The sequence below is a fragment of the Epinephelus lanceolatus genome, chromosome 3 (genome assembly GCF_041903045.1).
Source record: "Epinephelus lanceolatus isolate andai-2023 chromosome 3, ASM4190304v1, whole genome shotgun sequence".
Taxonomy (NCBI): Eukaryota; Metazoa; Chordata; class Actinopteri; order Perciformes; family Serranidae; genus Epinephelus; species Epinephelus lanceolatus.
In genome coordinates, this window is record NC_135736.1 from 4,228,423 (window position 1) to 4,240,474 (window position 12,052).

The 12,052-nt window shown below is 40.8% G+C and overlaps 1 protein-coding gene across 1 annotated transcript in view; it reads right to left on the bottom strand.

Annotated features, from left to right (window-relative positions):
• The window catches only part of mgarpb (mitochondria localized glutamic acid rich protein b), a 28,434-nt gene that overhangs the window by 15,337 nt on the left and 1,045 nt on the right, over positions 1-12,052 (bottom strand). The window contains exons 2-4 of the mRNA XM_033623161.2: positions 6,837-6,934; positions 4,069-4,141; positions 1,585-2,086 (exon numbers count right to left, since the gene is read on the bottom strand). Of these exons, the coding sequence (XP_033479052.2) occupies positions 1,585-2,086; positions 4,069-4,141; positions 6,837-6,934 (673 nt within the window). The remainder of the gene's footprint in view (positions 1-1,584; positions 2,087-4,068; positions 4,142-6,836; positions 6,935-12,052) is intronic.

Sequence of the window (12,052 nt, forward strand, 5' to 3'; positions counted from 1 at the left end):
CCTCCACAGTCACCGGACCTGAACCCAATCCAGATGGTTTGGGGTGAGCTGGACCGCAGAGTGAAGGCAAAGGGGCCAACAAGTGCTAAACACCTCTGGGAACTCCTTCAAGACTGTTGGAAAACCATTTCAGGTGACTACCTCTTGAAGCTCATGGAGAGAATGCCAAGAGTGTGCAAAGCAGTAATCAGAGCAAAGGGTGGCTATTTTGAAGAAACTAGAATATAAAACATGTTTTCAGTTATTTCACCTTTTTTTGTTAAGTACATAACTCCACATGTGTTCATTCATAGTTTTGATGCCTTCAGTGAGAATCTACAATGTAAATAGTCATGAAAATAAAGAAAATGCATTGAATGAGAAGGTGTGTCCAAACTTTTGGCCTGTATTGTGTGTGTATTTTTCATATTTTTTTTTTTTTTTAATTTATATTTTTTTTATATATATATATATATATATATATATATATATATATATGCTAGCCTCAGACAAACAAGATACTTATTCTCAACAGATTCTTTTACAACCTACACAATCTTGATATATGCAAACAAACCCAAATCATAATTTTAATCATACATTCACCACACAACCGTTTACATAATATAGCACTTTTTTTAAAAAAAAAATAATGCAATGTTGAGACACTTTCTTCTCATCCAGAGATGTTTTATTCTTAGAAACTTGAGAATATTAATCATAATGACAAATTGCTGAGAGACAGGTGAATGAATTTTCGGTAGTGTTCCCTGAAAGATTTCACATTTAAAAAGGAGTAAAGAAACAAGAAAGGTGAGTTTGACACTTAAGAGAAAAAAAACGAGCGTTTCAGTATGGTCAAAAGAGGAAAAATGTGCAAAATGATCAAGAAAACGAGAGTGCTACAGCCATGAAAAAAGAGCAAACTTTTTTTTTTTTTTGGTAGAACTTTACAGTGAGACAGTTAATATTACAACACACCATCTGTGTTCCATCCCTACTGTTTGAATGATAATCCTAACCTAAGCAAAGTTTCATGGGATATAGATCGAAGTAAGCATTGGCTGAGCGGATGAAGATCAAGTGCAAATGATGTTGAATGAGAAAGACAACTTGAATAACTTAAGGATTGCATTCATTTACCGTGCTGACATTTTTAGATGAGGAAGAATATGTGAGGTTTGTTTTTTAAGGGCACTTAGTATAACATTTCGTAGAGAACATTAGTCATCAGCTCTGTCCCTTATATCACCTAGTTAACTCTCTATCAGCTGTACAGCAGCCAAACCATAATTTGGATTTGCTCTGATTATAAAAAAATTCCTATAGAAACTGAATTTTCCAAACTGAATCTAAAAACAGCCTAATGCCAAATGTTCTGGTTTGGGTCTGAAGTTTTTGGGTGAGGTAAGGAAAGGAGGGAACCCTGGGAACTGGACTGGTGAACCCCCAACTACAAGTGAAAACTAAACGCCATTCTTCCCCCCCCCCCCTTTTATCAAATAGGGGTTCATGAATCCTTTTTTCCTGGGCCCCAAAAGGTGGAACACAGTACAACTAACTCCTAGCCCTACTTTATGGGCAACTATCCTACCATCACAGCTTTATGCAGCCACCTCAGCAGCAGGGGTGGCCTCAGCCTCAGGGGCTGCAGGGCCAGTCTCTGCCTCAGCAGGGGGAGCAGGAGGGACTTCATCTACTGCTACTGCTGCCGTACCAACACTCTCTGCTGCAGGGGCTTCGACGGCAGGGGCCTCTGCTGGTGTCTCCTCCGTGGCAGTGACTTCTACAGTGACAGGAGCAGCTTCTGGAACTGCCTCTACCACTGCTGATGAGGCAGCTTCTTCTGTGACTGCTGGCTCAGCTGCAGCCTCAGCAATGACCACCTCAGAGGCCACGGCGGCTGCTTCACACACTGCCTCGACAACAGGTTCAGCGGCGGTCTCTGCCACAGGTTCTGCAGCGGTCTCTGCCACAGGTTCTGCAGGAGCAGGGACAGACTCTGTGGCAACTTCTGTGATGACCTCTGCAGCTGGCACTGACACCTCCACTGGGGCAGGGTCAGCTGCAGGAGCTGCTACTTCTGGTGCTGCCTCAGCTGCAGGAGCTGCACAATAAAAAAGGAAGCCGAAGTAAATAATAGCAACGTTCCTTGACCTGTGTCTCTTCATTCATACAGTTATGTGCAACAGAAAAAATTCTACCAAACTAATTAAAAAAACAAAACAAACAAAAAAAAAAAACAGCTAGTGCAATATATACCACAGATGCACCAATTGTGAAAATTTGGGCCAATACTAATTTTTTTTTTTCCCTTCCCCCTTTGCTGCATTCATTCAAGACATTAGGTAGTATTAAAAGACAGCACAGTCAATACCAAATGATCAGTGAGCACTCTGGAGTTAAGCAGTTTTTTTGTATCTGAATATTGTTTTTTAAGTAAAAGGTTTATTGGCTAAAATCCGAGCTACAAGCAGAGCTTCAGTGCGGCTTTACAAATTCTCTCTTCTCAGTTGCTGTTATTCAATATACATTTACAGCTCAGCACACTAAACTGCACTGTAGTGATACTCAGTGATGTGTATTCAGATGAATGTGTCAGGCCAATATGATCTTTAAATCACAATCACATCAATCACAGTCATGATGTGCATCAAGATGTTTCTGTGACTGTGTCTGGGAATCTGTGCTTGATGACATAATGTGATCACTGGCCAGTTTAAAGCTGAAGCAGTACAGTCTACAGTGCTGTAGGGACTACTGCTTTCTACTCTGGGAGCAGAAACACTTCCAGGCTGCATGTACACAACTGAACCAGTGGCATCTGCTGCTTATCCCCATTACAAGCTTGTTAGTCACTCTGGGCGTGGAGCCATGATCTCTCTGGGTTTATACTGGCTGAATAGACAATTTGCAGACAGAGATGAAAACAGACAGGCAAGATAAAACTTTTGAGAGTGATCATTCTACCATGTTTGATATTTGGGTGGTGAAGCCAGACCCAAGCCAACCAGCCAGGAAATGCAGCAGAATCTCCTGCTTTTTTTGCTTTCTGTTTCTCAAATTATTAGTACATATGTACACCTGGGCAAAATTAACATCAATATGTTTACTTCCACAGAATATTCTTTTTTACCCCTTACTCTGAAGAAGACAGTATTCCTATTAAGCTGTTTACATGGCTAATGAAAATCAAAGGGCATGTCGTAATACAGAAAAGTAGAACAGCTGGAGCTGCTTGTCATTTTTCTTCACATCAAAACAGAATTTTTCAAAAGTTTTCCACTGGTGGTGGATTTATGTCACAAGCTGCAGTAAAAAAATGCAATTGAGACATATTCTGAATGTGCTGTATACATGTCCAAACAATGCTATTAAAACCTGAATAATATCAGCATATCATACTTCTTAATTGGATAATGCTACATTAAGAAAGGTCAAATTTGGAATATCTAAACTGAATGCTGTTTACATAACCCGCATCAATTTCAGACTGTCATATTCAGAATAATAGTGTAATATTAATGTGTGTGTAAACATCGGCAATGTCACAAACTGCTTCTCTAGAAGCTAAAGATAGTTACTGACTGACCTTTGAGGCTGGATTGGAAGTGATCTGTGAAAATGTGAGACCCACTTTCTTTTGTGTAGTGTTATCAATTTTTCATGAGATGACTCAACAAAACCCTGAAATATTGGTGTGCAGATTGCTCAGACTGGTTATTGAATGTTGTTTGGATGAATAAGTTACTTAGTTTTGTCTGAAAACAAAAACCAAATAAACAACAAAAAGATACAGATCCCAGCAAAAATCCCATCAGTTTTGCTTATTTTCAGAAAATTAAAAAAAAAAGTATATTGTATAATATATCATGTATAATTGTAGAAATTCTGTGCCTGTAATTTATGCATTTGTTGCAGACATAAGTCTAAAATTCTAATTATGTAATTTACAAGAAAAGTGTGTTATTTATTTAAGAAATTATTCATTTCTGTAGTAATATTTAGAAACACAATCTCAGAAAGTTAAGTTTAAGAGTGTGTGTGTGTGTGTGTGTGTGTGTGTGTGTCTCTCTCTCAACAACTGACCCTTTTCTGTGGAGGCCATGCTGGCAACTGCATCCTCATGGCGCACACTATCACCATTGGCTGCCTTGTAAGCCTGACAGAAAGAGGGCAGATATGCACTTATTACATTCCAGCACACATCAAATGATAACACAAAATACCAGCTTACACTGAGATTTTTCTAACATGAACAATCACAGCTGATAGCGCTTGTGCTTTGCCAAGAGCCTGACAGCTATTGTCTTGGCAGACTGGCTGTATGCAGAAAGCACAAAGAACCTTCTATGTCGCCTCCAGTTTCTGAGCTGTGGTGTTGTCTGCTACACACAGACCAGTCTTTCCTGAGGATGCATGTTAACTGGCTCCCAGTTTACACCAGCCAAGACATCACACTGTAAAACTACAGATTGGATGATCACAAAGACCCTCTGCTGATGAGTCAGAAGTGGACGTCAATCCTTGCACCAGTGTTTAATGGATTCACATATTTTCTGATCTTGTAGATGATGCCTAGCTGCATTTATAAATATATAGAAAGAACTAATACATGCCAGTGTAACACTCTAATTTTTTTTGTCAGCGCCAGTGTTAACTGTACGGCTTAGCAGCTGCTTATGTCTAAAAATTTGGAATTTCATTATTTGTTCTGTGACTTGCGCAGTTTTTAACAAAAATAGACAATGACCATGAAAATGGTCTTTTGATAATCATATTGATATTGCACCAGCAACCCCGACAATGCCTATTTCTATAGATTATCTCACAGACATGGACAAAGATTTAGACAAAGATCACGCTACAGGGCTGCTATTAAGTCCCTTCTTTACACCACCTTTGCATATTTACACCACGTTACTCCAGTGTGTTATTTTAGACAGCATGCCAGCATTGCGAAAGCATAATACACTGCCTGGCCAAAAAAAAAGTCGCCACCTGGATTTAACTAAGCAAATAGGTACGAGCCTCCTATTGGATAATTACTGCATGGGCGATTATCTTTCAGCTGGCAACAAGTTATTTAACCCCAACTGATGCAATGAGTTGCTTCTCATTTCCTAAACAACCATGTCGAAAGACACATCCCGTGGTTGTGGAAAAGATGTTAGTCTGTTTGAGAAGGGTCAAATCATTGGCATGCATCAAGCAGAGAAAACATTAAGGAGATTGCAGAAACTACTAAAATTGGGTTAAGAACTGTCCAACGCATTATTAAAAACTGGAAGGATAGTGGGGACCCATCATCTTCGAGGAAGAAACGTGGCCGGAAAAAAATCCTCAATGATCGTGATCGGCGATCACTTAAACGTTTGGTGAGATCAAATCGAAGAAAAACAACAGTAGAACTCAGGGCTATGTTTAATAGTGAAAGTAAGAGCATTTCCACACGCACAATACGAAGGGAACTCAAGGGATTGGGACTGAACAGCTGTGTAGCCTTAAGAAAACCACTAATCAGTGAGGCTAACCGGAAAAAAAGGCTTCAATTTGCTAGGGAGCATAAAGATTGGACTCTGGAGCAATGGAAGAAGGTCATGTGGTCTGATGAGTCCAGATTTACCCTGTTCCAGAGTGATGGGCGCATCAGGGTAAGAAGAGAGGCAGATGAAGTGATGCACCCATCATGCCTAGTGCCTACTGTACAAGCCTGTGGGGGCAGTGTTATGATCTGGGGTTGCTGCAGTTGGTCAGGTCTAGGTTCAGCAACAGTATGTGCTCAAAGAATGAGGTCAGCTGACTACCTGAATATACTGAATGACCAGGTTATTCCATCAATGGATTTTTTCTTCCCTGATGGCACGGGCATATTCCAAGATGACAATGCCAGGATTCATCGGGCTCAAATTGTGAAAGACTGGTTCAGGGAGCATGAGACATCATTTTCACACATGGATTGGCCACCACAGAGTCCAGACCTTAACCCCATTGAGAATCTTTGGGATGTGCTGGAGAAGGCTTTGCGCAGCGGTCAGACTCTACCATCATCAATGCAAGATCTTGGTGAAAAATTAATGCAACACTGGATGGAAATAAATCTTGTGACATTGCAGAAGCTTATCGAAACAATGCCACAGCGAATGCGTGCTGTAATCAAAGCTAAAGGCGGTCCAACGAAATATTAGAGTGTATGACCTTTTTTTTTGGTGGTGACTTTTTTTTGGCCAGGCAGTGTAATAACAATACAGAATGGTGAAGCGGGATAAGTGAGTGAAATTCCTGCCTTAAAGAGGCAGTGTAAAAGGGGCTATTTACTCCTAACTCAACACTGACTGATTCTGTTTCAAATTAAAAGCCCTCTAGGTTCTCTGTGGACAGAGTCCCTTGATTTATTAACACAGGGTCCTTACTATAGATTTTATGAGGCAAACTCAATATAGAAAGACATAGATGACAGGCAGCAGGGCAACAGCAGCAACGCTGTCTGTGTGAACACCATACGCGTGCAAGCTGCAGCAGTTCAGTGAGTTAGCCATCATGCACTGCTCACACAGGCAGTGTGGCCAAGGCATAGAACTGCTCTGTTTAGCATGCAAGTCTACTTAACTCATGTTTCACATTTTGACTACAGTTTTAAGTTCCTTTAAAATTATATTCTCAGTTTTTAATATCATTTTAGTGTGGGAGGAGAAAATCAAGTAATAAATATTTTTAAGCATTCAAGTACTATTTCTCCCAAAATCTTTTAAGTTACACTCACTGCTGATTCTGAGGACAGATTTTGAGTGGAATACTACTTTAATTCTTACAGGTCAGGTCAACCTAGAATGGAGAAATCTCACACAGATACTCACATAGACGGCTGCAGCAGTGAGGCCTCCTCCGCACAGAACAAAGTACGCCATGTTGCTGGAGCCACCAGGGATTCCAAAGGCCATGTGTCGCACTGGAACTGCTGAGAGACACAGGAAGGCACAGTCACAGAGTTAGTTTGGAAATATGATTGGAAGCTGAGTCCTGGGGCTGTCCTGAATAACTTAAAGCTTTGAATTCTGATTTGGTCGTCGATTACCATGGCAACAATGGAAGCAATTGGGTCAGCCCTCAACAAAAGGTCAGTCACATCAACTGAAATATATATTATCATGAAATTACTAATTTTGAACTAGGACTGGACTTGTGTTCACTTTTATCGATAGGGCATTTGCTTTTTGTGTCATGAGATCCAAAATAAGCGTCATTAATATAAGAAAAATCAGAGAGTGAAAGTATGATAAATTTAAACATTTAGGTGTGTCATTCATTTCATTCAGGAAACTGCTCCATCAGAATTACGACTCGGCACATAGACCAGTGCATTCTGATGGCATCAACATGTCTCCATCCCTTAATCCAGTTACACAATACAGCCCTGGTCATTTGTAGCAGGGGAGATGGAAAGATTTAGAAGCAGCCAAGCTAAACACCTAATTGTCCCTTAAATTAAATCCCCAACACACGAACACATCCAGCTTCATGATCTTAGATGTGCATCAAAAATAAACTTTAAATGATCTAGTGGTCTTAAATTAACATGAACTAATCCCTCAGCACATCTGTCAGGAGTCAAAGAGGATCTGTCAAATGCTTTATAACAGGCGATTGGTGTGCTGGTGGTGACTGTGGATGGCTGCAGCCTGCGTACCCAGTAAAAAGATTTGCTGGTGTTTAAAGGATTGCCAGTAGTGCATGCAGAGGAGGCTGTAAATAAAACCACCCTGCTTCCCAAGAACTTCTTCATCCTAATCTCATTCTACCTAGATCTCTCACACACACACACACACACACACACACACACACACACACACACACACACACACACACACACACACACCGAGGAGTCTACATGCTGTTACAGTACATACGATATCTTTAGCATGATCCACACTGTGTGTGTACATGCACGTGGTTTACTCAGCAACCTGAGTAGGCCATCTTAAGTCATGAAAGAACACAATGTACAGCACACCCCTCCCCCTTTCGTCCTTCCCATGTTTCACATGTGTGTTCTGGCAAATCATAACTCATCCTGTGACTTTGCTACTGACAACTTATATCTATATAACATGGATGACTGTTTACCTGCTGCATTCACAAAATGTTTAATCGATCCATCACAGATTTAGATTTACATCAGTTTAAAAACAGCGATGAACAGTGTAGCATTTTGCAACTTAACAGACAGGAATTTGTAGAGATCAAAAACAGAGCTAAAAGAAAGTGAATATTTAATTTAAATTTATCAGGTGGACAGAAACATGAGTAACTGAACACTAATGTCTCTCTGTAAATGCTACCAAGTTTCTTATCAACAGGTCTGTCAGTGTGTCAGATTTGTGGCATCACGTGTGAGGATCCAAATTGCAACATACTGAAACTTCTGTGTGCCAAGTGTGTAGGAAAAGTACAATGGCGGACACGAAATTGCAACTGGCCCTTTCTAGTGCCAGTGTTTGATTTTTCCGTTCTGGGCTCATTCTTTGTCTTAGGTGACTAAAGCCCAGTTCAGATCAAAGATTTGCGACAAGACGAAACAGTTTTAGAATGTTGCAGAGAAATGTTGCCACGGTGTGAACTGGCCATCTGAGCTCGACTCAAGCTGGCTGATGGTGTCACCTGTAACTCAACTGGTCAAATCGTCGGTTGCTGGTTTTAGAACTTAAAGCTCGTCTCCTGTTTCAACAGCCAGCCGGCTTGTGCAGTCTGCGGGTCAAGTCAAAATGGCCGCAGATGGCGTGTTAACTTGCTGCTGCAGGTGCTCCGTCCCTGCTGAGCCCTCTGTTTCTGTCCTCATGGTGTGCTGGTGTAGGACAGTGGGTCACTGCTGCTGCTCGCTGTATGTACTTGTGCCCCGCTTGTACTTATGACTGATTAACTGGCGCTGGTTACTTATATTATTGTGGCGTATTTATTATGAATACAGTCCATCTGACACTGGTCTTGTTTCAGTTTTTCGGTTTCAGTTTCGTTACTACTACAAATGCAACTGTAGCCAGTATCTCACCATCACTATCCTCATTCATATTTTAAAGAAGCTACAAATTTTCAGCCACAAAATAAGCATGAAAAGCTGGAAATCAGAACGGAAGAACAGAGTTGTTGTATAGAGATGATACATCCTCTCATCTAGTTGCATTGGTATGAACTGGCAGGTTTTTTAGAACATTGCAGAACGGTGCATTGCAAGTAGTTGCCTGTTTCAACTCTACCCATCACAAAATCTTCGGTCTATTGCAAGTTTGATACCACTCTGATGTCTGTCTGCTAAATACGTAGCTGGAGGCAGCAATCAGTTAGCTTAGCATGGCATAAAGACTGGATACGGGGAAACCAGACAGGTAGGAAACTAGCTGGACTGGCTCTGTCCAATGGTAATGAAAAAGAAGGATCACTTTTTATCTTGTTTGGTTAATCTGTAAAAAACAAAACAAAACAAAAAAAACCCTAAAGTGTTAAAATGTCACACTGTGGTTTTCATGGACAGTTGTGTACCACAAATGGCCCAAATAGTGTAACATGTTAGTGAACTTGAGGTTCTCTGGGGCTGAGCAACCGTTTACCTCATAGCCTTTACGCTAAACTACCTGGCTGCTGGCTCAAACTACATATATTTGGGTCTAGTGAACGGAAAAAAATTGCAGCCACCATTGATGGTATCTTGGCTATCTAAGAGTGGGACAGCCTAAAAACGCTGTATTTCACCTGGGCGTGGTGCCTTACATCCTGCATCAAATTATGATCAATCTCGGAACCCATCAGCTGTATTCGGCGTCTGACTTCCGGCAGAGGGCGATACAGCCTCTGGGGGCAGACCCCCGATTTTTTGGCATTCCGGTTTGATTTGGGCGGAAACCAGGGCTCTTCTGCTCTTCTTCCGGAGGCAAGATCTCCGAGGTTTGCCTACAGACTCTACATTCACTGAATGTAGAGTCTGTATATAGAGACTACATTATGATTAACCTAATTTTTTCCTTAACCCCAGAATTAAACCTACAGAAGACTTCCTGCCTAACTAACTTCAAACAGATCAATTTTATTTTGTAATCACTGATTTAGAAAGATATACTTAGATTTTTGCTCCATGTACTGCTGACACGGCTGCAACCGCATCTAGAGTTAGATCTAGTCAGGCTTACAAGGCAGGCTACCAGTTTCCATGTATAGAGATGTGAGTCCAAATATACAAATTAAAAAGGAAAACATGAATAGTATATTCTGTATGCCCTATACATGACATAACTGAAAAACTGATCTCATATTGTATGCATGTATTATTCAGTCTAGTTGCCTAATTTTCCAAGCTTTAGAAATAAAGCGCAGTCCAACGTTCAGTGAAACAAAAAATAATTCAGGATTTTCAGCCATGCCAATAACTGTGCAAGAGTGAGTTGTGAAACTTAACAGGTGTGTAGCTGAGATTGCAATGAAAGCGTATGACAAAGATGGGTGTGGTACAAGCAAGGGGTCCCCAAAGGTAGAAGGGTAAGATGTAGGGAAAGGGCCATTGTTTTAAGTCATGGATTGCTTTATCACGGTTGGAATGATCCCATCCCAAGATCGTCTCTAGTTTTGGTCTTGTTTGTATTTTTGCATTTTACAAAAAGGTGCTTGCAGGTTGTTACAAGGTATAAACTTGCATTCGGAGCACAAGCTGAGATGGTCACAGAGCTTACCAAAGTGAGCACTGCTGCATCCCATATGACCATGCTCACTGAAATAGAGTACTGCAGGAATGAGTCCTTAAACTCAGACATGAGTTAGAATTTTAGTACTTCCAGTTCCATCTTCTCAAAGTCAGTGGGTTATTTAAAAATTGATTATTTGTTAGGTCTGAAATAAGGCCTGTGGTTACCGCAAGCATAAGAGACTTTCATGTTTTGTTCTACGACATCTGAGTTGTTAAACAGAAAATCCTGCACACTGCTTTTGCTCAGCTTCACAGTTTTTTAGTTTCAGTCCTACTGGACCTTGGTCAAGAATGTTCAATGATTTTCCAACACGCCTGCATCTGAGACAGTTGGATGTGCAAATATCTCTTTAAACAAATTGTTCTACGACATAAAATGCATCATTAAATACCCCACTGTCCATTTTGAAGCTTTTACGAGTCTTAAAAAAGCTGGTTACTAACAGTTTCTAATAAGGGACATTAATCATCATAATGCCAAACACTGTGCCAAAAATCCTTAAGTGGTGTTTATTTGTGAAGATTATTTTGCTGAGCAAAACCCAGAAGTATCAAACTTTTGTTTGCCAGAGTTTATTCTCTGCAAAAATCCAACGGAAAAACCCACAGCCTTCAAGTCCCTTCTCAAAATGGTGGGTTTGAACTCCAGTGTTTTAACTCCACCTGGTATTAGCTTACTTGAAACCAGGTAGAAAAGTACCAGGTAGCCTACTATACACAACTTTGCTCATGGAAACCCAGAATGGTTCCATGTGAGTCGGGCCATGCAGGACCATGCAGTGGAAATGACGCTATGATATCACTAAATTAAAAGATAATAAATTAGTAAAACTAAGTGTGTAGCAAACTCAAATAGAGCTGGACATTGTCCTCTTGTGTATGCCGAATCAATGTAGGAGTAAGTCCCCCCTCCTTCCTCCTCTAATACCCATGACACAGCAGCGTTATGCTGGGACAAGGCCAAGTACAGGTTATTTATACAGGTAATCAGTTAATCCCTGCAGTGAGGTTTAAGCCTGTAAAAATGGACATGCACAGCAACAACAGACAAGATGGCTGCTGTGATGATACACGTGTGTTGACCTGCGTGTTGGGTGTACTCTCCTACTGTCAGCTGACATATGCTGAGACAGAACCAGAGGAGAGAAAGTGCAGACATGCAGGACAACAAGGTCAGGCCTGCTGTGACCCTGACACACCTTCGTTTTTTTTTTAAAAGTCTTTTATTTCTAGAATGCAGCCTTCACGACCAACTATTTTTGCAGCTATAGTTCATTTTGTCTGCACCATCAGTCAGAGCTTCACCAATAGTTTTACAGGAAATTAAAGCAGCAGTTTGCCCTC